Source organism: Leptodactylus fuscus, chromosome 3 (genome assembly GCF_031893055.1).
Source record: "Leptodactylus fuscus isolate aLepFus1 chromosome 3, aLepFus1.hap2, whole genome shotgun sequence".
Classification (NCBI taxonomy): Eukaryota; Metazoa; Chordata; class Amphibia; order Anura; family Leptodactylidae; genus Leptodactylus; species Leptodactylus fuscus.
In genome coordinates, this window is record NC_134267.1 from 128,147,712 (window position 1) to 128,174,442 (window position 26,731).

Below are 26,731 nucleotides of genomic sequence, written 5' to 3' on the forward strand. Positions count from 1 at the left end.
AGGTTTAATCTCCAGAAGTGACAAGGTTACTCCACCATATGACAGTTAGCCCAGGAGCTGGTCACAGCAGCAACATTTGACAGCTTTAATAAAGGCCTAGACACCATCTTACACTGATGCTTATGTAACTGCATTGGATTCTTTATTCATCAGGATTAGAAATGAGCAAATAGTATTTGATCGAGTAGATATTCGATCAAATACAACGGTATTCAAAATATTTGTACTCAAATACCACGCGTAAAACATCAATTCCCCTCCCACGTTCCCTGGTGCTTTTTTACACCAATAACAGGGGAGGTGGGACAGAAACTAGGATAACGTAGGCATTGAAAAAAAACCGTATACAGTGTATATTTATAGTGTGAATTTTTACTGCATTTACAGTGTGGGATTTGACCGAGAACGAGTATTTCGAATATTGAAGTATTCTATTGAATACCTACTCGATCGAATACTATTCGCTCATCTCTAATCAGGATGTAGGTGGGACTCACTTATATAATGAGTGTAGAAGAAAGATCACAACAGGAAAGAGACTTCACATTCATATAAAGATGAAAATGATAGCGATGTATTTATTCACCATAGAGGCAGATGTGAATAACTAAAACAGTGAAGATCCAAGTAAATACAAGTGACATGTTGGTGAGTTTGACCTTCATCAAACTCTAAAAAATTATGTGAAAAAATACTTTGAGAATACAAGTCATACTGTATAACATAAGTAGATAAATACAAATATATACAAAGTGTTATGGTAATGTCACACATATGAGTAGAAATGGACGCAATGCAGGCTAATCTTCATCTCAGGATTATTCAGTTCATGTAACATGTATATTTTGATTAAAGATAATACCCTATGGCAGCAAGATCACAAACTAACATAAAATGACACTTGTATTTACTCTACAATAGTCTAGTATATGGTGAGTAAATACATTGCTATTATTTTCATCTTTATACAAGTGGGAAGTCTCTTATTTGCTGCTTGGGAGTCTTGTACTTCTCATCCGTTCCCTTCAGCTATGCCTTTTTCCTATTCCATGGTTGAAATTTATCACAATTTGATCTTGACTTGAGTTCAAGATCTATAAAACACTCAGGGAAATTTATCATTCCCTCTAAACCAGTTTTCTGACCCTTTCATGTGCCAAACATGCACCACAACCCCTGTTCTGCACCTAACTCGCAAATATGGGTGAAGCAGGGACCCGACATAATTCTTATAAATAGAGATGAGCAAATCGGCTCATAAGGAACTGGGTTAGTTCTGAATATCCCAAATTGGTTTTGTTTTTTTTATGAAACTGAAAAATGGAGATTTGTCTGAAGTAAAATAAAATGGCTGCCACATTATACTATTGGGTTACCTTTCTTGGACCTCCCCATGGTGTCCTGCCCTCTTCTGTGATGTGATCAACATGGGCTCAGTGCTAAGGCTTGTTATTGGCATGCTGAGTGCCATGATGTACTCATGTGACCGCTGTTGGCCCAATCACAGGCCTTGATAATATGCATATAATAAATACCCCCCCCCCCTCAAGTATATACATATATGCAACACATTTTACCCTGTATTAACATTCTCCCAAATCCATGTCTCCGGAAAATGAGATCTGATGCGAGTGCTACCAAAATCTGCAGAATGCCAGGTAGGCAAAAAGTCCGCTCTAGGGTATGTTTTCACAACTGTAACAGAAATTAATATTTTTTCTGAAATAAAGTAAATTCTATGATTTTGCAGTCAATCTGAAGTCAAAGCTTAAAGTGACATGGTAATAATTATTGTATTAGATTAATATAGTGCAAAGTATCTCTTCAGTTCCAACTAATGACATTTATAATATACAATTCTGAACAAAAGGAGTAGAGTACCACGTATTCATCATAGAGCACAATGGAGAATGGAACATCAGATCCCTCCAACAGATCCTATTTTACAACTGGAGTTAGTTTTGGAGTTCTGTAGTCTTCTGAATAAAGGTCTGTGAGAACTTATTTTAACACTTACGTATATCATATTCATCTTCTTTCTCAAGGATGGCATCAGTTAGCACTCCAATATTACATCTCTAGAAAAAATAACTTATTAGAGTACTATATACAATAGGAGAAACTGTAAAATATCAAACAAATAGCTGAGAAAAACCCAATTGAACGTAAAAAAAAACCCAGAGACACTATATTGCAAATACAGGGCATGAAGCATCTAAAGCAGAACCCTGGCACAGAAAAATAGAAATCTATAAGCACAGTCGGGAAAGCTGTATGTTGTCTATGACATCCATCACAAGCAGCCATAGATACAAGTACATAAAAAGATTTTTCTTACATTAATTTGAACGATGTGCAGAATTTTAGCAAAACGCATAACAAACACCATAAGTGCCATCAGAGAAATTCTATTGTGTGGAGAGGCTACTATAGGATACTGCACTATATGGAGGGGCTACTGTGGGAAATTTTACTGTGTGGAGGGGCCAATATGGGACATTATGTTATGTGGAGGGCTGCTATGGGACATTATAGTGTGACAGAGCCACTAGTGTTTGTAAACAACTGTTGATTACTGTTGTGGGGCAGAAAAGTCTGCTGAAGGTAAGTATTTGTTGGGTGTCTCTTCAAATGCCCCCTTATGGCCCCACACAGTAAAAGGAAAATGCCACAATATCCACCTTGCTTTGTTCCCTTTGAGTCCACTCCAGTCTATGCTCTCTGCAGCGTGGCGCTACAGGTGCAAAGTAGTGATGTCACTAAAGATGTGTAGTGTGGATGCGGATAGAATTGAAGTTGGGACACACCTGGCACCAAGGACAGCACCCTGGTATGATGTTACATTATATAATGGACATTATGAGCGCTTTATCATTAACATATGCTTCTTTGCTTTGCTCATCTTTTAGATGAGACTACTGTAGTTTTGAAAAGTCAAAGATCAATCACTTATTAAAACTGCCTAATCAAAAAAAGCCTTGCATCCCATAACAACCAATTACAGTGCAGATTACATTGTTCTAGAGCAGTTCATTTAATGTACGCTCAACTCTGATTGGTTGACATGGACAACATTTTTTATTAGCTAGTAGTGATACAAAGTGATTGCAGACATAATGGAGATAATATGCAACAGTATTTTTTATAAAGCTACATATCTTTTATATCACATTACAAAACATAGCTATTATTCCTGACATATAATCAATTTTTTGGAATATTTGTTCAAACTAACTTAGATAATTCTAGTAATTTCTTTTCAAAGAAACTGTAAACGTGAGCTATGGCTTTTCTTTATTTTCCGTACTTTCCAAATTGCGCAACTATTTCTGCTTAACGTTATTTTAGTGCTGGTTGTAAATTAGTTTGTTTTTCTATAATTAAGATACGGTACTCATAATTATTGGCAACAGGTTATTCTTTTAGCCCATGTAATTTACCTATTTTTTGGGGAAAAAAATTGCATTGGAAAAAGCAACTCATGTACATTGTATCCAAATAAAGAAATAAACTGGTGGCGCCCTCCAAACTTTTTTATTTAAGTGGAAATAGGTGTTGGCACAGGAGGGTCAACACATATTGGGCTAGCTAACGTCTCTCATGATAGACCAAGGTGTAACAACATGTGATTAAAACAATGGTAGGTGTAGAGATGAATAATGAACCAGTATATTAGTTCTAAATCCAAATTTCTGGTATACATCATATTCTGTCCCTGTAAATGGATTTACATAGGAAACACCATAAGATGTATGTATGTCATTTTTAGGAAACATCTTAAGTAAAATTTATGAGCCATTGAGCTCCACGGTTGAGCCAGCATGGTAGAGAGGAGGATGGCGGAAACTGCTGTACTATTAGATTTGTAGGAAATGAGATTGTAGGCACTAGTCCAACAATATGAGACTGTCATAAATTACCGTATTTTTCGGACTATAAGACGCACTTTTTTTCCTCCCAATATGGGAGGAAGATGTGTGTGCGTCTTATGGTCCGGTGCGTCTTATAGTCCGAAAAATACGGTAATTTTTATGCAAAGAATCAATGTAGATTCTGAGGAGAGAAGCCTTGGGACCATTGGGTCACAATGACAGGAACAAGATGGAAGTATCTTGTAAAACTGGTTATTTTATTTTTTTTACTTACATCTGTTGTAATGTGGGGACAATGGTTTTTGTATGGATGCTCAACATTATTGAGTAGGGACAGTAGGGTACAATATTTTATATTGCAGTGAACAGAAGGAGTATAAATTACAGATAATAAACATATACTAGGTGTACAAATGTGGTCTGTACTGACAGAAGTTACAGCCATATGCGTATGGTTTCTCCTGTGCCAACACCTAGTTCTTTATAAAGTTGTTTAGATGATGACTCAGGAGGAGACTTTTAGCTGTGATACCCTGTACTCCATCATCAGCCAGCAGAAGCACTTTGGAGTGTGAGATGGCTTATAGCTTAGGGACAATAATGGCAATACAGAGTATTATTCTGAACTATTTTTATGACATGGTTGTGAATATTACTCTCTGTTAGTCCCCTTTAACACAGAACAGCTGAATGCAGGTCAATATTTTTTATCAATATTTGTAAACCAAAACAAGGAATGGGCCTAAAATAACAGGAGTTTTCAGCCTTGGTTTTGGCTAAACCACTACTGATGCAATACACTGATCAGAATTTATTCTTGTAAAAGTGATGTACTAAAAATTGCTTTACAACTACTTTGAAGTCAAATATTTAGAGCAACTTCGTCAAATAACTTTATTACAAAACATAATATTATATTACCTCAAAAACCTGAAGAGGACTGGTGACACGCATAGAATTTATGGTATTATAGTCTCTGAGCTCATCTGATACCTATAGCATAGCAACATGGTGATAAGAAAAATGATTTTCAAGATAAGTCAAGAAGTAATAAAACTTTAAAAATACAAATATGACTGTAATTTAGTGTTAAACAGCATTACTTAAATAAAATATAAATATTTCAAATCAAATTTATCTATAACATTTTTATAATTTACAAGTTGCGACTATAAAAAACACTGTAAAAGATGTGACCACTACATGACAATGAATGACTGTGAATCTGTCATGAGAATTTGTCATTTACTATTTGCTTAATAGCTGCTAGAATACAATACATTCCTCAGATTTACTTTAAAATCAGCAGCGTTTTCAATGACAGAGGCAAAATCTGAATCAAAATATTAATATTTGCAGAAAATAAAATGTTCTTACCCGTTTTGTTGTTATTTCTTGTCTATCTCCAAGTAACATGACACTTTTATCTAAAACTGAAAGTCCAACCAGTGAATTTGGCTCAGTCACGTTAATTGTCAAAGAAACTTTACCAAATGGATTGGCTTGTGCTTTATTCCATGATACGGAAATCTAAAATTGATAGAACTATTTATTATAACTGATTTGTTCTTATTGGTTAGACTTCATTATTGCATTACATATTAAAAACGGACAAGTAAAATGCAATGTAACATCATTCAGGACATAGAGTTTGCTGATAGCTTATGGCAATGCTGAGCACATCCTATTTTTTACATATTTAACATTACCGTTGAAATTCTGAACTATGATTTTATACCAAAAGGTTGGTTGTAAATAAAATATTAAAATGTAGTGAGGACTCAAGTAATAACATATTGGCTTATATTTAAGATATCATCTATGCCAGAAGAGTAGGGTACATGTGGTACATCTTTAGTGCACAACCCATATTGCCGTCAAAGATTCACCACTTTTTAAGAAAGTGTTGGAGCATATCAGGTATCCCTCAACTGATTTACTATAAGTTATGCCAGAAAACTGGTGGGAGTCAGAGCAGAAGTCTATTCCAGATTTTAATGCTGACACACTTATGTACCAAAATTATTAAGATGTTGGCTCATTTTTTATTCTAGATAACCATAGCCATAACTTTTTATTTTTTCCATTTACTTAGTCATATGTTGTGGGGGGGTTTTGCATAACAAATGTACTTTATAATGGAATATTTTAATATTCTGTACAATGTACAGGGTAGATTGAAAAAAATTCACAATGGGGTCGAAATGAAAAAAAACATATTTTGTTCTTATGACTTACACTGTGGGGTAAAAATAAAATGTTAACTTTATTCTCTTGGTCAGTAGAACTATGATGATACCAGATTTATAGAATTTTTTTCATGTTTTAATACCTTTACATAAATTCAAAATTTTGAACATAACCTTTTTATGCTTCAGTGTACAGAGCTCTGTAAGGTGTTTTTTTTTTGCAGGGTAAGGTGAAGTAATTATTGGTAACATAATGAGAAAAGTATAATGTTTTGATCACTTTTTATTCCATTTATTTGGGAGGCAAGAGGAAGGGGGGTGATTTAAACTAGAGATGAGCAAATAGTAAAATGTTTGAGGTTCGATATTCGTTTTGAGTAGCCCCTCAATATTCAACTACTCGAATCGAATATCGAATCCTATTATAGTCTATGAGGGGAAAATGCTTGTTTCAGGGGTAGGCAACATTCGATCAAATTATACTTACCAAGTCCACGAGTGAGGGTCGGGCTGGATCCTCTGAGCAGTCTTCTCCTTGCAGCGTCCCCACGGCGTCTTCCGGCTCTTCATTCACTCTGCCAGGCATCGGGCCTGGGCAGAGCCGACTGCGCATGCCCGCACTACAAGCGGACATGCGCAGTCGGCTCTGCTCAAGCCCGATGCCTGGCAGAGTGAATTCAGAGCCGGAAGACGCCGCGGGGAAGCTGCACGGAGAAGACTTCTAAAGGTAGGCGAAGAACCAGCGTTGATTGGCCGACTGTATAGCATTCGGCCAATCAATGCTGGTTCTGCATCGAACGTTTACATTTGAATAGCGAGTGGTACTGGATTGAGTACGAGTATTTTGAATACCGTAGTATTCGATCGAATACCTACTCAATCGAGTACTACTCGCTCATCTCTAATTTAAACATTTAGTTTGTTTTAAAGTTTTTTTAAATATATTTGTAAATATTCTTTTTACCTTTTTTTTGTTAGCCTCCCTAAGAAAGTTAAATCTGCAATTTTTTTTTTTTTTTAAAAAGCTGCATTTCTACAATGTGGGGCCTCAGCCTCAGTGATAGTTCTGTGGGGAGGTATCTCATTAACGGGCATTAAAGACAAAGTTAAAGTCACCACCCAGATGCTATGGTTGCACAGAAATTTCTAATAACCGGCACTGGTGCCGAGTCCTTGGTGTGCTCGCATTAACCCCTTCCCGACATGCGCCGTAATAGTACGGCGCATGTCGGGTCTGTAACTATGGCGACCGCCCGGGATCCAGGCGGCCGCCATAGCCGCCGGGTGTCTACTGCTTTAAGCAGTAGACAACCGGCTCTAATGCCTCCGATCGGTCCCCGGACCGATCGGAAGCATTAACCCCTCCGGCGCCGCGGTCAAAGGCATGCTTCAGGGCTGACGTCCCGTTGCCATGACAGCCGGGAGCCTTGTACAGGCTCCCAGGCTTGTCTGCAAATCCTTTCTTTTGCAGGCTGGTCAGTGATTAGTTGTTATTAAGAAAAATAACAGATAATCTTGCCATTTACTGTTTTATGTTTTACATTACGGTAATAATTCACCTTGTTTTCAAAGATAGGATGGACAGATAGGGTTGTAACATCACTCAGAACTGTCCCATTTTTCATAACATGATAAACGATCAGACATGCTTCGGGAGTCCATGAGCTTTGAGGGATCAGAGTTAGTGAAGTAGAGTTCTCAAGTCCAAAATAAAGTATTTCTCCACGAGAAACAATCTAAAACAGAAGAAAAAAGCTCAAATGCTTAAAATAGATTAAAAATGTATAGTTTTCTCTTACAATACAGTGCTTAAATTTATCAAGTTATTACAGTTTATTACAATAATTGAGTAAATGATCAGTGTTAATGATAAATGATCAAATTTCAACGAAGAGATTATAGAAATGATAATGTGTGTTGCGGCAAATAGATTTATCTCTAAAATAACTTGAGTTGATAAATAGAACAGAATTTCAAATGCAAAATAGTTTACCTAAAATCCCAATACATAGACTAGCTTATATTCCACAATACATAGACTAGTTTATTACCCAGATATAGGCTGGCAAGACTTAACAGTAAGTAGAAATAAAAAATTTCACCACCAGTCATTTATGGTAAATATGACTTAAGTTGTTGACACACCTATATATCAATATATGAAGATAGGTATAATACCTGTAGAAAGCGCCTATCAGAGGTGTCCACAGAAAACACACAGAGATTCCTGTGAACCCCAACTACTGATATTATTATACACAGGAGTCTTTTCAGATCCCCGAGTATAATAACACATAACACATAATCACAGCCCATTAGATGGAGTCTAAGAGACTTAGGTTTCCAGAGGGACTGTTTTAGCCTCAGTGCAGGGCAGTGTGTAAGTATAGTTGCAATTAGTGCATACCAGCACCGTGCACTGAGGTCTAGCAGGTTTTATTTAGTTCCTGAGGAGGAAGAATTCAGCCCGAGGCTCTACTTGAGACAGCCATCAGACAGGGATTCTGTCTACACTTTGGACATTGTCCCAGGAGGAGTAGTGGAGACCTGAGACAGGCACTTTCTACAAGGTAACCAGACTCTTGCCAGGACTACCCTTGAGTATAGCCCCCAGTATCTTCTGCTGTAGGAAGCTGAAGAATGGAGTTAGAGTTGGAGTGGAGTATGGCACTAGAGCCGAAATGTCACTAGGCATACCCTTAAGACCAAGACTGGGGGAGAATAATCTGTGTTGACAACCCCCATTTGGGAACTGCTAATTCCATTGTACAGTTTCTGAAGTAAAGTTCAAACCTGTTTGAACTGCACAACTGCCTTCCTGAGTCAAGTCATTTCTGCATCGCCATCAAGGCCCTTCCAAACACCATCACACTGACTCATATAACATCACATTCCTCACTGTGTTTTTACGTTCCGGTTTTAGGTGGCATAAAACAGCCATTAAAAGTGACCATTTTCCATTTGGTAAATGCTTCAGCTATACATACTTCATGAAGTACATGTGTATGGATAGTTTCCCTGGCATTACTTAGTTAGTTCATTGCCAATGTGAATTTTACAGCCTATTTTTTATTAAAAAGAAGTTTGATAAACTAATAAAATATATGACAACAATTTTTCACTTTAACATCAAGGGCACCCAAAAATGTCATCACGTGGGAAACCAGTAGTAAAGAATCCCCTGGGCGACCCAACACCATCATCTCAGTTCAACACCCTCACCATTGTGCCAGCCTCAGGTATTTAAGGGGATTTGGTGCTAAAAGTTACTGTGACCAGTGAGGCCACCATCTCGGGCCTATAACCATCTGCACCATTTCCACAGTGATTTTGCCAGACCATCACAATTAGTGATCACATTCAGAGTTTAATTAATAAGTTACCAAATATTTTATTGCATCCACTGGTGTGTTGCTCTTCACTTTAATGTCAAATGGTACTCCAACCTGCAAGACATAAATAAAGCTATAACTGGACAGAAGTATTTATGTATTTATGTAAGCGGTTCAATGTTTTATGACATTACAAAAAAGAATATGTAATAAATTATAAACATGTAATTAATATAATTAGCTTAATTCAGGAAAAACTATAAATACGGAAGTTACTTTGAGCTGCAGTTAATGAGCCAGAATTCTGCCTCAATTTTAAGGTAGAAAAACAGTTCTATGTGCCTTGCGTTACATTTATCATGCATACCTTTTGTGCCTCACCAGAAGGCAGGGGCGTAACTACCGTGGTAGCAGCAGTAGCAGCTGCCACAGGGCCCGGGCCATTAGGGGGCCCGGTGACAGCCGCTACCGCTGCGGTTTTTTGGTTTTTTTTAAAAGTCCGTTACGGGCCCCATTCACTTGCCGATCCTGGCTGGGCCGGGATCGGCAAGTGACACTGCGGGGCCCACAGAGGCTATCATTATACTCGGGGGTCTTTGCAGACCCCCGAGTATAATGATCGGCGCACCGGGAGGGGTAAGGTAACATAAAAAACAGTGTTACTTACCTCTCCGCGATCCTGCCAGGCCTCCGTCATTCGTGTCTGACGTCACATGACCCAGGCCAGCTTCCCGGGTCATGTGACGTCTGACGTCATTAAACCTGGACAAGAGCGGACAGGACAGCCGACAGGAACAGGTAAGCAACTGTCTCTGTTCTTTTAATGGTTTTAATCCCCCGGGTCTCCGATTATTATACTCTGGGGTCTTTTCAGACCCCAGAGTATAATAAATGTTTATAGGTGTCCACAGTGGGACATATGGGGACACTATGGGGGATAATACTGTGTGTGCAGGGGCACTATAGGGGTTAATACTGTGTGTACATTGGACACTATAGGGGTTAATAATACTGTGTGCATTGGACACTATAGGGGTTAATACTGTGTGTGCATTGGACACTATAGGGGTTAATACTGTGTGTGCATTGGACACTATAGGGGTTAATAATACTGTGTGTGCAGGGGACACTATAGGGGTTAATACTGTGTGTGCATTGGACACTATAGGGGTTAATAATACTGTGTGTGCAGGGGACACTATAGGGGTAAATACTGTGTGTGCAGGGGACACTATGGGGGATAATACTGTGTGCATTGGACACTATAGGGGTTAATACTGTGTGTGCAGGGGACACTATTGGGGATAATACTGTGTGCAGGGCTTACTAAGGGACATAATAGAGTGCGGAGGAGGGGGTCAGTCGAGGTCTTCGGCATCGGTTTGGGGAGGGGGGGCCCCATGTCAAAAGTTCGCCACGGGGCCCCGCCATTCCTAGTTACGCCACTGCCAGAAGGCACAGCTTGGTGAAAAGGGCCTGACCTGACCTGATATGTATGTGGCTTAATAAACCAATATAAGTCAATATATGCCAACCAAGCGGTGATGTAAAGTTATCCAGAAAAAGTGTTTAAGACTGCATCAAATGCGTCATACAATGTGAGTCACCTGACACATGCGTCTGGTCTAAATTTACAGTGTCTAAATATTACAGGGTTAGTAAATCTGCCACATTATCTTGTAATCAAATAGTACAAATATTTTATAGTATATTGTAATATAGTTAGTTAAATAAATGAATGTATTACCTTTACAGTGTGGTTTGTATTCTCTATGTGAAGATACATTTTGTTCGGCGAGTTAAATACATCATCAATATCTATAGAATTCACGCTATCCATAAAATTTGCCTGTAAAACACAATTTTCAAAGTAAAGAATGAAAAACTATATACACTGCATACAATTCTACTGTACAGATTGGAAGATATGTTGCAGCTAAAACATTTCAAATCAGTAAATTTTGGTTATATAATGGAGCACATCGCTGCAAGAAAAGAGCTGCTGAAAAGACCAGGGTGCAAACATATTGTGTTTTTCTGCAGCGTTTTCACAGAAAGTCTGCAGATTTTTCCTTTTGGACTTTCTGCCTCTATTATATCTATACGGAAAACACCAGCGTATCCATAGGTATAATTGGCGCAAGCATTTTTGAAATTGCAGATTTCTGCTGAAGATTTTTTTCATAAATGTGTTGATGGGTCTAGCCAAAATTCCATCCACTTTGCAGGTAATGTAAAATGAAGTGTTTAAGTAACCTGGGGACCCGGCCTCACACTATATTCATGACTTTTTTTATACCCCTTTTTTATGCCTCTTTTTAAAATGAAAAGTTAAAATGAACTCCCGTACAGTGTAAAATATCCTGTTAGGGCAAAAAGCATTAAAAAGAGGCAAAGTGTACATAGATAAAAGCTCATCTAATATAACATGTGCACACCATATAACTACTGTAGATGATAAATAAACCGCAGTGTTTTATGATGTAAGTCAGAGTCTTTAGAGGTCTGTACCTTGGGCCATCAGATATGCAGACATCAGTACTGTCGTTGATTAAAGGTTTGTTTTTTATTTTTAAAGATAGGCGTTAGGAGATTCATTTTTCAAATGAGACCATACAAAAATTTCCTACATTTCTCTGGTCTCTGTTTTTGAAAATTGCAGCTTTTCCTCAGCATTTTTTCCATAGTTTGAGGATGGTATTAGCCAATACCATTCACTTTGCTGGTACTGTATAACACAGCATTCTTTTCTACAGTATTTTTGCAGCAGGTATAAATGCTGTGTTTGCGCAATATGGGGCCTTTATCATTACAATCACTTCCGTACTAGTCCTGATCATGTGCAGTTTATTGTGCATATGACTTCAGTTGTTAGCCATACCCACCATAATTGGGATGTCATTACTGATGAATGTAGCATTTATCTAAACTTTATTGACTGCCAGAGCAGGCAGGAGAAAATGGGTGCTGGTCCTAATTACATAAGAAGCTGGCACCTGCTTTACACATCTCATCAGATCAGTAATTACAGGCAGCAGCAGGGACTGGTAGATAAACACATTTTTTATTTATTTTCTTTTTTTTAATTCTTCAAGCAAGAACTTGAACTGTTGGCTATTCTAAGTACTGAAGCTCGAGATCAGGGCTCAGGAACTGAGTGATCATGTCTTAAAGGGGCTCTGTCATTGGGAAAAACATTTTTAACTAAACATATACTTGCATAGCCTTGAGAAAGGCTATTCCACATATAACTTTTGTATGTAAATCACCTCAGTAGTTTTTGAATGAGCCTGTTTTTATGCATATGCTAATTAGCCTCCAGCGAGCATAGGAAGTTCTCAGCGAGCACTGTCTTTGCTATTCTCTGCTATGTGTGTGAGAGCAGGGAGATGAGTCATCAGCAACAGCAGCAGCCTGTGCTGTACACACAGCAGACAGTGCTCGATGAGACTTCCTATGCACGCTGGATGCTAATTAGGATATGAATAAAAATGGACTCATTCAAAAACTACTGAGGCAATTTATGTACAAAAGGTATGTGTGAAATAGCCTTTCACCTGTACCAGCACCGGAAGATAATATTTTGTATAATCACTCTTGTGCACAGAGTATCCTATTCCTTGTATCCAAATGTTTGCGGGGAATCTTATGCATCATTTTAGTGCATGTGTTTGTGACATCCGCTGTCTGAAATCAGAAGTATATGCATATGCTATTTCGATATTCTAATAAACGTTATATTTTAATTGTCATTTCTCTTTTAAGTGGGAACCAACTACTTCTGTGTATTCCAGAAAAAAAGATAGAACTATTATAGTTACAGCAAATAATAATGCTTCACTTGTGTCATTTGCACCTTCATTTACATATATAAATTAAGTTGGCTAAGCAAGTACAGTTGAATATTGTTATTTTTCCAAAGAAATGTATATCACATCTTGTAATCATATCAAACATATCTTACCTGGATCTTTAAGTGGATTGTGTCAGAATGTACAGGGATTTCGATTTTAATTTCACCATTATCAGGAATGAGATAACTTAACGATTCTTGTACTTCTATATTGTTTTCTTCCGCTGATTTTCCATTAAATATTTGATTTGTAAAAAACATTTTAGATTGTGTAACTGTCAAAGTAACTTCATTCCTTCTTTCTTCAGCTGTCAGTTCTCTCCCATCATATCTCTGAATCTTAAGCTAAAATAACCAATTAGAAGAAATATACAAAAGCAGATTAGAGAAACACGGATATATTTAATGCTTTACATTGGTTTACTCTGCATATGCTGCATATGAACTTAAAAAAAATATGTATTTTTAATATTGCTATGCAGAGGCATAACTTGAATCTCTTGGGCCCCAGTGTAAAAAATATGTAACGTGCCCCCCATTTACAATGTGCTATCTATAATAATGGTGTCTTCTTATATTCCAGAGAGGCATTTGGGTCCCCTGAGGCTTCAGGACCCAGTATTGATTGCTACATCTGAACCCCCTATAGCTATGACACTGGTGCTAGGTGCTGTCAAGCTAACCAATTTTATGGCTGCTCAGTTGTTAGCATTGCTGCATTGCAGCCTTGAGTCCCTGGGATTCAATTTGATCCTGAGCCCTATCTATATGAAGTCCACATGTGTTTTTGTAAGATACCTTTGTGTTCTCTGATTATTACACTATGTATGTGGGTGTTATTTGTCTCATCACTGCAATGTAAAAATGTTGCATTGCTTCATGCAGGGTTAAAGGATCCTATCTATACTGCTACCTTGTGTAAAATCAAGATATATACTAAATACTTTGCGTTTTCATTTGCCTGCTATTTGAAATTATTCCTTCCATTGTATAAACAACATTGTCAAGGCACCCAACTTATCTGAAACAAGGTTGGATAACATAAATCACTGATATCTGGTGATGGAGCTGCATTCTCCATATTGTGCTTTCTTCTATATCTGTTATATATAGCTCTGCTGTCAGGACACTCAGTTTAGCCTATTGTTATGTGCACATGAAGATAACATTGAGTTAACTGTAAGATCATTTTCTGGGAGAATGTAAGTGTTCTCTACAAACCTGTGTAATGTAATATACATTTACTGTGCATATTATATGATCTGAATTTATATTATATTTCTAGTAATCATAATAAGTAATCTCTCATGGTAGAGGCAATGTCTATATCTACTGAGGTACTTCATAGTGATCTGACCACCTGCTCGCTGAAGAATACTTGAAGTGAGAAAAAATAAAGACAAGAGGCAAAGCTGATGAGAGAGGGAGAAGGGAAACTCCCTTTAAAGGCTATGTCCAAGTTCACAACCATTTTTTAATGTAAAAATTAAGAAACTTTAACTAAGACCAGGCAAAATTAATAAAGTCCTTTGTGTAAGATATTAGATAAAATGACTAAAACACTTACATAGGTTGTGAAGTTCAGTGTAGGCTTCAACACGGTAGGATAGCTGTAAAACTCACTATTGTATTCTTTGTCAACAACATACACACTGGTTGTTTCATTTAGTGATATACCTAAAGTAGAATAACAGAAATTGCTGTATATTATTAGAAATCTCAACTTCAGAATGTAATACGTAATAAGTTAAAAATGTAAATATCTATAATGTCAATAGAAAGGTGCCCAACATACTTTGATGTATAATTGTGTGAAAAACATTGACTTACAGTTGATTGAATTTATTTTTTAATTGTTACAGTCTATGTAATAGGAAAGGAAGCAAATCTCTACGAAGTGGTAACAATTCATTGCAATTATTAGTCACAGAATTAGTACATGAATACATAAATATATTCATTTACAAACCCACTGACCCAGCAGAAATTTTTGCAACTGAAAATCCCTTCAATGCATTTCAATGAGATTGTTTATGCAGAATGTGCATGGACTTTTGCCAACCCTACTCAGATGAGTGGAACAATTCCAGTTCTTCCAACCAATCTGTGACATGTGAGCATACCTCCTTTCAAGTAAATATCTAGAAGAGACATTTCCACCATCATATAAGGCCCCATACACTTTAGAAAAAAAGTAGTCAAACAGTATTAATTTGTAAGGGCACTTTTTAGAAGGAGGGGGATAAAAAATTGACCTCATAGGGTCCATTAACACGGAGGAAAATGGCGCTGAATTTTCAGCCCTGAAAAAAAAACCTCCCAAGCTAGCGACACCCATTGAAATCAATGGAAGGCTTTTTTTTCAGCGTCAAATAAAGCACCATTTTCCTCTGTGTGAATGGACCCATATAGGACACAAATCTATGCCTGCTTGTAAAGCAGGTATATTGTTTTCATAAATGTGTCACATTTCACCCCTAGCATATTCATTTTTCATGAAACACTAATCTTAGTAAAGTCCCTCCTTTTTTGTTTCATATATAGCCCCTAGTTTATAAAATGAATTTACCTGTAAGATCCTCAGTGACCATGGCGACAATATCAACGGGACCACCAAACGTTAAAGTCTCAAGATTGTCTTCATAATTCATAAGTTTTTTCAGCTCTAGATTGGTAAAACTAAACTTTGACAAACCATTTATCTGTAAGCATAAAAAAAGGAAAAATAATACAAGAAAAGAACAAAATAACATTGCAGTTGACACAAAAATATAACTATAAACTGGAAATAACATTTTGGTAGTCATGCTGATACCAGCACTAGATTGAGACATAAAAAGGAAAAAGGTTCTGCACTATATAGAGGTATAGTGCCCTAGCATTTAGTAGAATGTCTTCATTCCTTATGTGATTGATATGTTAGAAATGGTGCTATAATTTAGGCAATAGAAATTGTATACAGGGGCATAACTAGCAAAGACAGGCCCGCCAGTAAACTTTTATCAAGGGGCCTCCTCCACTGCATAACACCCCTTTCCTGTGCCCCACACAATATAACACCCCCATATACACAACACTCACACTATAATGTGCCAAAGCGGCCTACAGACATTATAATGTATCATAGCAGCCTCTCCACATAGTATAATATCCCACAGTGACCCCTCCACACAGTATTATGTCCCTCTAGTGTTACTTACCTCTCCTACATTCTGGCATACTCTTTGCAGCTTTCAGCTAATGAGACAGGGGGAGGGACTAGTAGTGGGTGGGATAGCTTAGCTAGTCAGACAGGGGGAGGAGCTAGTAGTAGGCGGGATAGCTTAGCTAGGGAGAAAGTGGTGTAACTGAGTGAGAGAGGAGGGGGGCTGAGTGAGAGAGAACTAGTGTGGAAGGTACATGGGAAGCTGCACAGCAGAAAGTTATACCATGTAAACAAATGCAGAGGATTCCAGGAGCTCCCAGAAACCCAAAAATCACTCATATCACTGTTATATGGGTATATTTTTATTGAAAAAAAAAGAAGAAAAAATAATGGTTTTCACAAAAAAATTAAAAAACAAGCAGGGAGGACACAACACCACTTGGTACTCCCAATAATCACCACTGAACCACCAAAATCCTTTAAAAATAATTTCCCATCATGCACACAGTATAATGTGCTCACTCTACACAGTATAATGTCCCATAGTAACCTCCATACAGGATATTTCCACCATTGTGTTCACAGCATTCAATTGAAGAACATAACTTTGAACCAGAAAACATCGCTAGAATTGGTTGTTGGTATACCGATCAACCAGTCACAGCCAATAAGAGGATGAGACCACCTCGTACATCATTTTCTACTATACATTAGTTTTGAAAGGGAAAATTCAGGTCTGATACAGATGGGATACAGATGGTATTTTCGGACATTTTAAGTGTAGGAGAATATACTTTTTAGCATATAAAATCTGTATTACGTAAGTATACATACCTCTAAGTGCTTGGTGATATTGGTTTTCTTCTGATGAAATGCATTAAAGTGTAAGATAACAGTTAGCTTTCCTTTAACTGGCATCCCATAGGTATATCTACAAAAGAATAGAGAATATAATCACACACAACTATTGATATAAACAGAGCTTTTTCTAAAATCAATGTATGTTTCTATGAGCAATGGTGGTCATTCACTTTTGCTGACAATTCAACTTCGTCACCTGAAATGCAGAAGGTGAATATACACTACCTATTTCTCAGTATATAGTGCATGTTGGAAAAGGTAGGTTGTAGCTTTTGTGGCTTTTATAACAGTGATTCATCTAGTCAACCCTACCTAACATTAAATGCACCAGAAAAGAGTGATCCACCCTCTATGATTTCCATATGCAATAACAGCACATAAGGAGAGGGGTTGTCTATAAGAGTGTTCATAGGATTACACCTGACACATCTGAATGTTGTCAAAAACACGTAGAACCTACCGTGCAGTGACTGTACCTTCTAACAAACCAGACTTCATTGAATGATGCGTTGGCATAGACAGGACAACTTCAAATTTTGGTAAAACTATAGTGCAAATAAAATAAGAGATGGAGGCCAATAATAATGTTAATGTGTTAACATTTTTTTAAAAAAGACAATTTTGCTTTAATAAAATGTTGATTGACATACATACCATAATTGGTTACAGTAAAGGTTTGATAATGGAGTTGTTGCTGCAAAAGAGTAAATAATATGTGTTACATTTCAGTATAACATTATGTATCAAACTACATTATTGTATTTAAGACTTTGGCTACAGCCCCAAGTAGCGGGCTGCAGTAATAAAAAAAAAAAAAAAAAAAGAACTGCACAAAAAAAAACAAATACGATTTTTCCTGCAGCGCTTTTCACAGAAAGTCCACAGAGCCATCACGGAGTAACGTGCCGCGTGATATGGCACGTATACGGCGTGTGAGACTTTGCACAAAATCATGGCCGCAAAATAACGCGGCGTATACGATGCTGACTCCCATTGAAATCAATGGGAGCGTTTACGGCGCACAAAGTCTCACACGCCCTATACGTGCCACATCACGCGGCACGTTACTCCGTGTGAACGCACCCTCAGTGGGCATTCACATGATGTAATGTAGCACTGATTCTGACTAGAAATGAGCAAGTAGTATTCGATCGAGTAGGTATTCGATCGAATACTACAGTATTCCAAATACTCGTACTCGATCAAATACTACTCGCTGTTCAAAGTTAAGATTCGATGCAGAACCAGCGTTGATTGGCAGAATGCTATACATTGCCAATCAACGCTGGTTCTTCTCTTACCTTTAGAAGTCTTCTCCCTGCGCAGCGTCCCTGCATGCTCTTCCGGCTCTGCCTTCACTCTGCTTAGGCATCGGGCCTGGGCAGAGCCGACAGTCGGCTCTGCCTAGGCCCGATGCCTAGCAGAGTGAATTCAAGGCCGGAAGAGGATGCAGGGACGCTGCGCAGGGAGAAGAATCCAGCCCGACCCTCACTCATGGACTTGTAGAGTAAGTAGAATTTGATCTAATGTTGCGTACCCCTGAAACGAGCATTTCCCCCCATAGACTATAATGGGGTTCGAAACCCGTTCGAACAGTCAAACAGTGTGCGGCTGTTCGAATCGGATTTCGAACCTCAAACATTTTAGTGTTCGCTCATCTCTAATTCTGACATGTAAATTCGTGTCAGAATCAGCACTGCAAAACAAAATCCCATTGACTTCAATGGGTTCTGTTTAGCGCACGTAACACATTGAAATCAATGAGAGGCTTTTTAACCAATTGATTTCAATGTGTTACGCGTGCTAAACAGAACCCATTGAAGTCAATGGGATTCTGTTTTGCAGCGCTGATTCTGTCATGAGTTTACGTGTCAAAATCAATGCCGCGTTACATCATGTGAATGCCCCCTTAGGGTAGATGCACACAAAAGTGGTGCAAAACAGCCATGAAAAAGATCCATTATTCATGGTTTTATTGCACCTGAGGGACACCCATTTTCACGTACGGAGAGATCTGTGAAAACAGACAAAAATAGGACATGACCTATATTTTGCAGACTTTCTGCCCCTATTATCCCTATAGAAAAAAATGTTTCTGTGTTTCTGCAGTTATAATTAACATGCTGTGTTTTTATTTATGACAATGCAGATATTCTACTACAGATTTTTTTTTCTGTAATATGTGGATGGGATTAGCCAGGTATTGTAATACACAGCATTTTTTGCCGCAGTGCTTCTGAATTCGCAAAAAAGCTGTGTTTTCACAACATGGGACTTCAGCCTAAGGCCCCGTTCACATCTGTGTTGGTATTCCATCCGGGGGAGTCCGCATGGGGACCCCCCAAATGGAATACCAAACGCAATTGCAAGTACTATGCAGTAAAAGCACACATATCCCCATAGACTATAATGGGGTCCGTATGCTTGCCGCCAGATCTCTGCACAAAACATGCGGACAGGAAAATAGTTCTCAATCTACTTTCCTGTCCGCATGACTCTTGCGGGCAGCGCGCGGCAAGCACACGGACCCTATTATAGTCTATGGGGTCCGTGTGCTTTTACTGCACAGCGCTGCAATTGCGTTTGGTATTCCGTTTGGGGGTGCACATAAGGACTCCCCTGAACGGAATACCAATGCAGATGTGAACAAAGGATCAATGTGCTCTGAACAAATGAGCAAACACTTTGTACACTGATTTTCATTCAGCGCTAAAGACTTCCGATTGCCATGTAAATATGGAAATGCTGTCAACAAACAATTAACCTGTATGGGCAAGGTTTCATTTGCCCATGGCATTTCCGCCGCGGGCAAATCGCAGCATTTCTGACCCATGGAGACCTGACCTCAGAGTGTCACCATAAAATGTCAATCACACTTGAACCCATTGATCATCTTAACAATAATTTGGCGTAACAGAGTACACTAATATGTCAAACAGGATCTGTAAAAATCTGAAAGACAACCACTAATGATTGATATTTTTGAGAATCCAGCACCTTATTGGCTGCTTGCACACAGCTGAGCTTTGTTCTGAGTACTGTGGTCAGAGTCTCTGTTATTTGTTTTGGAGTCAGAGCCAATTTTTCCCCCTACGCCCAACAGCAGCACAACTGGGGTATTCCTGCCCCTATGAGCTGTTAGGACAGGTGGAATTTTTAATTACCTAACAGCTTTTGACCTCTATAAGAGGCCGGAAGACCTGCTCCTCCCTTGTGTTTTTTTCTGTCCTGTGGGACAGGACAGGTGGTCAGGGGGGGAGCAGATGTTCTGACCTCCTATAGGGGTCCACTACTCTCCCCCACCGGTACCTGACAGCAGAAGATCTTTTTCTGGACATCCTCTTTTTTCAGCAGAGGTCCCCTTCTCCCGGCGGGGACCCTGCCGGCTCGTGCACGCTCCTGTCCGGCTGGCGCGCCGGGTCGAGGCTTTCCCCTAGGAACGCTAGACCTAGGAACCTTTCTCAGGTTCCTCCGGTCCGCCATCTAACAGGGTCTGCCGCACATGTGCAGTGCGCGGGTCTCGCGGCGGACGGGAAGAGAACAACCCCTAGACACGAGCATTGCACGGTAGTTCAGGAGGGGGGTCCCCCGGTCCTGGGGACCATACCTGGGTCAGATCCCCCTCCCCGTCTTTTTTTCATGAGATTCTGGCTCCGTTGTAGCCCCTACCCCTTGGGCGGGGCTCCGGGCAAAACCCCGCCCCCTGGCCTATTTAAGTCCCCTTAGAGCTTCAGTTAGTGCTTGTCGCTCTGGTTGCAAGCACATCAGTTGGTGAAGCTCCCTGGTCAATTTTGGTGGACATGGCCGGGGGGGGGGGGGGGTGAGGGAGGTTGGAGAGTTGCATCTCTGAGTGCAGTAAGTAGTTAGTGTATCCTTTTTCTTCCTCCTCAGAATGTCTTCTTCTTCCTCCACTGTTCCGCCTAGAAGGAAGGCTACTTCCAAAAGGAAGCATCTGGCGTGCGCTTCTTGTAGAGTGCCGCTGCCTGATGACTCCCAATATCGCTTCTGTCAGGGGTGCAGGGCCCCCTCTGTTGAAACAACTCCCATGCGAGAGATGGTGTCCTGGGTGAAGGGGTACGTCCAGGACTCCATGAAAAGAATGGAAGCCGTCTCCCTGGCCAAGAGGCCACGGCTGGATTGCGAATTGTCCCTGCCGCCTCTGGAAAAGCTGCGCCTCAGGGATGTGGAGTCGTCTTCTAGTACGGAGGAGGAGAAGGAGATTTTTCCCCTGGACAAAATGTCCAGAGTATTCAAGACCCTAAGAATCAGAGACCGGGAAGGCGGGGAAGGCTCTAGCCGTAGGTCTCGTACCTTCAGGCCCTCTTCGGAGATGCTCCGCCTGATGGAGGGCGAATGGAGGCACCCGGAGAGATCCTTTGCGCCATCCACATGCTTCAAGGCACTTTTTCCCGTCTCTGAGAGTCAACTAAAGGCGTGGGGTCCCCCGCCAAAGGTGGACGTCGCCGTGGCCAAGTTATCAAGGCGCTCCATCCTTCCATCAGAGGACGGCTCGGGCCTCAGGGACCCCATGGATTGCCGAGTCGAAGGATCTTTTGAGGCGTGTATATTCGTCCGCCTCTGCCCAGGCCTCTTTGGGCATGGTCGCGAATGAGGTAGCAACTGGCTTACGCGCAGAACTGTCATCCCTGGCCAAGGACATCGATTCCGGCGTGGATCGTGATGATCTCCTCGCGGCAGTGTCCGACATCACGCTGTTGGTGGATCACCTGACAGAAGCTACCCATTTTCAGACCCGTCTGGCGGCTAGATCCATGGCACTGGCTACTGTGGCTCGCCGACCCCTATGGCTGAAGCCCTGGAAGGCTGACCTTACTTCCAAAAATAGCCTCTGTGGTCTCCCCTTTGAGCCCGGACGGCTGTTCGGAAGGGAGCTCGACCACATCATGGAAGGCTGGGCCGACTCTAAGAGCAAGAACCTGCCACAGCCCCTTGAAGGTCGGAGTACCTCCTTTCGAGGAAGAGGCACTCGAAGAGGCACCAGAGGCCAGCGGCGATCCGGGAAAGGAAGAGGTCGGGGCTCATCTTGTGGCCTTAAGAATGCCCCCTTCTAATTCCCTCTCAGTACACCCCCCCCTTCCTACTCCCCCCCCTCCCCTGGGGTGGGCGGTCGTCTTTCCCACTATGTGGAGGCCTGGCGGCAGAATATTCGGGACCCCTGGGTCATCCAGATGATCCAGGAAGGTTATAAAATTAATTTTGTTTCCCAGCCGCCAGAGAAGATGGTAAGAACCCGCCCTCTTCAGGGCCCCAAACAACTTCATCTGGAGAGATTGATTCAGGAGTACGTGGACAAGGCCGCGCTAGAGATGGTTCCTCGCGCAGAACAGGGCACAGGCGTCTACTCTCCAGTCTTCTTGGTCCCCAAGCCATCAGGCGAGTGGCGTATGATCATCGATCTCAGGTATCTGAATCACTTCATCCGCAGGCTGCGGTTTCGCACTTCCAGTTCGCAGCCCCCCCGTTCGGCATATCCTCCGCCCCCCACACCTTCACAAAGGTCATAGCTCCGGTCGCTGCCGCCCTGCGCCTTCAAGGCATATTCATAGTCCCGTACCTGGACGACTGGCTTCTGAAGGCTCATTCAAAGGAGGTTCTTACCATGCAGGTGCAGACCGTCGTAGCTCTACTAGACAAGCTGGGGTGGCTGGTAAACTGGCAGAAGTCAGTGATGGTGCCATCAACACGAGTTCAGTTCCTGGGACTTATTCTAGACTCTCTCAACATGACGGTCTCTCTACCCTCTCCTCGCAAAAGGAAAATTGCTCGGGCGGCACATCATTTGTCTTCCACACGGAAGGTCACCATCAGGACGGCGATGAAGGTCCTCGGTTTGATGTCCGCTGCCCTAGATGCAGTTCCTTGGGCCCTATGGCATATGCGCCCTCTACAGAACGAGATCTTGAGAGTCTGGAATCACAGTCCCAGTTAAAGACCATCCTCCATTGATATAGAGAAAGAAGACCGCGCTCACCCAGGGACCAACACAATCTTTATTAGCACAACGCGTTTCGAGCTGAAGAGCTCTTTATCAAGTGCACAGAATTACCTTAAAACACAAACATAAAACACTAAATTGCCAGGTTCAGACAAACAATACAAAAAAGTACAACATTGAGACAATAATAAACATAAATAAATATAAATAAAAAATGTAGTTGAAGTCACTAGATCAATGTCCAGTGCCCCAAATGATGACCATAGCTTAAAAAGCTCCAACACCACATACAATACAGAGTAACATCATGCCAAAAGGCATTACCAAATTCAATTCGAATTATTCAATAAGAAGAAAGTAGCTACATAACAATAAAGACCAAAATCGATCATCAGACCAGAAAGATAAAAGTATGTAGACCCCAAAGTGGGTAGGCATAAAAGAGAAACTTAATATCTGCTTACCACTCCTGTTTGTAGGTTCCTGCATAGTCACAGGCATGATCGATAACCCATTTAAAGTCATGGCACAGGAAATAGCATCGCGCGGCAAGCCTGCGAGCATGGAGAGCTGATGTGGCGTCCGGATCTAAACACTGCGCATGCGCGTGAAGAAAAAAACATGCGCAAGCGCCATACGGTCTGAATGCCAGACGCGGGTGCCGCAGCTAAAGACCTTAAGGTCTATACAATCTAAACGTCCGGCCGGATATCGAATCAACTAAGTGGCACAACGAACAAAATACCGGCAGATAAACTGCAAAGAATCAAGGAACTCACACAACTCCAGGTTCAAATACCGAAGCTACAGGGACCCAAAAGAACAAAAAAATTTAAAATACAATTAAAATATATAGGAACCTCAAAATAACTAATTGGAGATACCAAAATGTAAATTAAGTAAGCCAATGTGGTGAATAACTGTTGGATATATATGGCAAAAAAATATAGGTATACATATATATATATAAAATATTGAAATAAAAAACACTCACTAGTGAAAACAAAAAGGATGATTATTAAAAATAAATTAAATAAAAAATATAAATATGATATAATATTATATAAAATATTATATGATCTGAAACACCGTACTATATTAAAATTGCAATAAAGATAGGCCAAGCTGACACCAGGGGGCCAGGGTCAGTATCACACAACAGAATAGCAGCCTGTAAATCAAATAGGGCTCACCGAGTTATATCCTCTAGTACCTCATTTAACCCCTTCGGTACTAAACAATCGAACTTATAGATCCAAAAGATTTCCCTTTTCTTAAGGGCCTCAAGTCTATCAGCAAAATGAGAGGGTATAAAGTCAATAGGAGTGACTTTAAAATCACGGAACTGGCTACTATGATATCTGGCTGAAGAAAAAATTCCGAAATCGGAGAGGATGTAGAGGAGGAGTCAAAAATAGAAGGAACGGCTGCGCCCAAAATGTTGACACTAAGCCCGAGTCTAAAGAGAAACAAACAATAAAGAACGTGTTTAATTTGTCCAACTACCAGCTCACGAGGGCTGAAGAGAGCCTTTTGAGTAAGGGACTCTCCTTTTGCCCAGAGTCTAGGGTGGATGACCTTCAGCTTTTTGTGGACCTTAACAAATTTATCAGGAAACTTACTCTCACCCGGCATTTTAATATAAAAAATACCGGTGGGAGGTCCATACATCCCAGTTCGGTTATGTTAAAAACATCTACCGTGAATCCTCCCAATCCGGAGACTTTAACAGTTCTAACTAATTTACAAGTCCATGATTCGGAAACCCCAATAGCTCAAACCAATTCACAAGTCTTACACTCTGACTTGAAAGCTAGATCCAACTTCTATCCCGTTCACCACAAGGGTAGTCATGTAGAAACTTTCTACTCCCTTGTGGCTATGGATTTTAGAAAACTTGGACCCAATAATTTGGGTCTCGTGAATGTAAATAGAAATAACTTGAGTAAAGTAGAGAAAATGGCCCTAAAATCTCTTCGGTCCAATGAAGAGATTGTGATTAGGAACGCCGATAAAGGTGGGGGCATAGTAATTCAATCCAGGGCGGATTACCTTAAGGAAGCCTGGCGTCTTTTGGATGATAAAGAATTCTATAAGGTTCTTCAAACCAACCCTATTCTTGACCATATGACTTCTTATAATTTGTTAATTAAGTAGGGTTTTGATAATGGTATTCTAAATAAGAAGGAGAAGGATTTTCTTACCATCTCAAATCCATGCACTTCGTTGTTTTACCATCTACCGAAGATCCATAAGGGTCTGGTTGACCCGCCCGGTAGGCCCATTATCTCAGGGATTAGGTCCCTAACTAGGAACTTGTCACAGTATGTTGATGTCCATTTACAACCACTAGTCAAGAACCTTCGGTCACATTTAAAGGATACAACACATCTACTCTCTGACGTTTTGGGTTTTACTTGGGAGCCCACGTACATCTGGGCAACACTCGATGTGGCTGCTTTGTATACGAACATCCCACATGAAAAGGGTTTACTGGCAGTCCGTAATGCCCTGGCTGGCGATTCCTCATTACCATCACTCCAGCAGGAGTTTATCTTGGAAGCCATAAGATTTATATTAGAACATAACACCTTCGAGTTTGAAGGTCAGATATTCTTACAAAAACGTGGCACAGCTATGGGGGCCAAATTTGCCGCCAGCTATGCCAATATATATATGGGTGAGTTTGAGAAGGAGTTTATTTATGGCTCTGAATTAGGGGTATCAAAGGTGGTCTATTTCAAACGCTACATTGATGACCTCCTGTTTATTTGGAATGGTACTATTAATGAGTTTGATGTGTTTACCACTGAATTGAATCAAAATGATTGGGGTCTTAGATTTTCGGGGAAAAGTAACCCTTTTGAGATAGAATATTTAGATCTTGTCCTGATGGGTAGAAACCGTGAGGTCAATACTAAAACCTATTTTAAGGAGGTTGACTGTAACGGGCTCCTTGACTATAGAAGTTGCCACCTTAGAAAGTGGAAGCAAAATGTCCCCTATGGACAGTTTAAACGCATCAGGCGTAATTGTACGCAGGACTTCACATATCGGGAGCAGAGTCGAACGCTCTCTGAGAGATTCCGAGAAAAGGGCTACCCGGAGGCTGTCATCACAGCAGCCCAAAAGAGAGCAGCCGGTTTGACCCAAAATGATTGTCTTGCCCCGCGACCCAGTGATTCACAAGGTGATTTTAGTTGTAACTTCTTGACTACATATAATAGTGCACATGTAAATGTTAGATCTATTATAAAGAAGTATTGGCCTATCCTTCTTAACGATCCCCATTTGCAGAGTTCTATTCCATCCACTCCAAAATTCATCTTTCGGAGAGCAAGGACTTTAAAGAGTCTTATTGCCCCTAGTAGGCTTAGAGATCATAAGAAACTTCCCTCCGTTCCATCGGTCGGTCCGTGTGGCAGCTACCGTTGTAATAAGAAACGGTGCAAATGTTGCCAAACTATTTCTAATGGCATTAGGGTGGTCACGAGTAGAGTGACCAGTGAAACCTTTACTATAA

General features: G+C 40.3%; 1 protein-coding gene across 1 annotated transcript in view; it reads right to left on the minus strand.

Moving 5' to 3' along the window:
• CD109 (CD109 molecule) overlaps positions 1-26,731 on the minus strand; it is a 142,991-nt gene that overhangs the window by 71,415 nt on the left and 44,845 nt on the right. Inside the window, exons 6-18 of the mRNA XM_075268364.1 lie at positions 17,907-17,946; positions 17,713-17,797; positions 17,226-17,322; positions 15,816-15,948; positions 14,814-14,923; positions 13,358-13,591; positions 11,141-11,242; positions 9,445-9,507; positions 7,621-7,797; positions 5,250-5,402; positions 4,794-4,865; positions 2,018-2,078; positions 1,578-1,695 (exon numbers count right to left, since the gene is read on the minus strand). Of these exons, the coding sequence (XP_075124465.1) occupies positions 1,578-1,695; positions 2,018-2,078; positions 4,794-4,865; positions 5,250-5,402; positions 7,621-7,797; positions 9,445-9,507; positions 11,141-11,242; positions 13,358-13,591; positions 14,814-14,923; positions 15,816-15,948; positions 17,226-17,322; positions 17,713-17,797; positions 17,907-17,946 (1,445 nt within the window). The remainder of the gene's footprint in view (positions 1-1,577; positions 1,696-2,017; positions 2,079-4,793; positions 4,866-5,249; positions 5,403-7,620; positions 7,798-9,444; positions 9,508-11,140; positions 11,243-13,357; positions 13,592-14,813; positions 14,924-15,815; positions 15,949-17,225; positions 17,323-17,712; positions 17,798-17,906; positions 17,947-26,731) is intronic.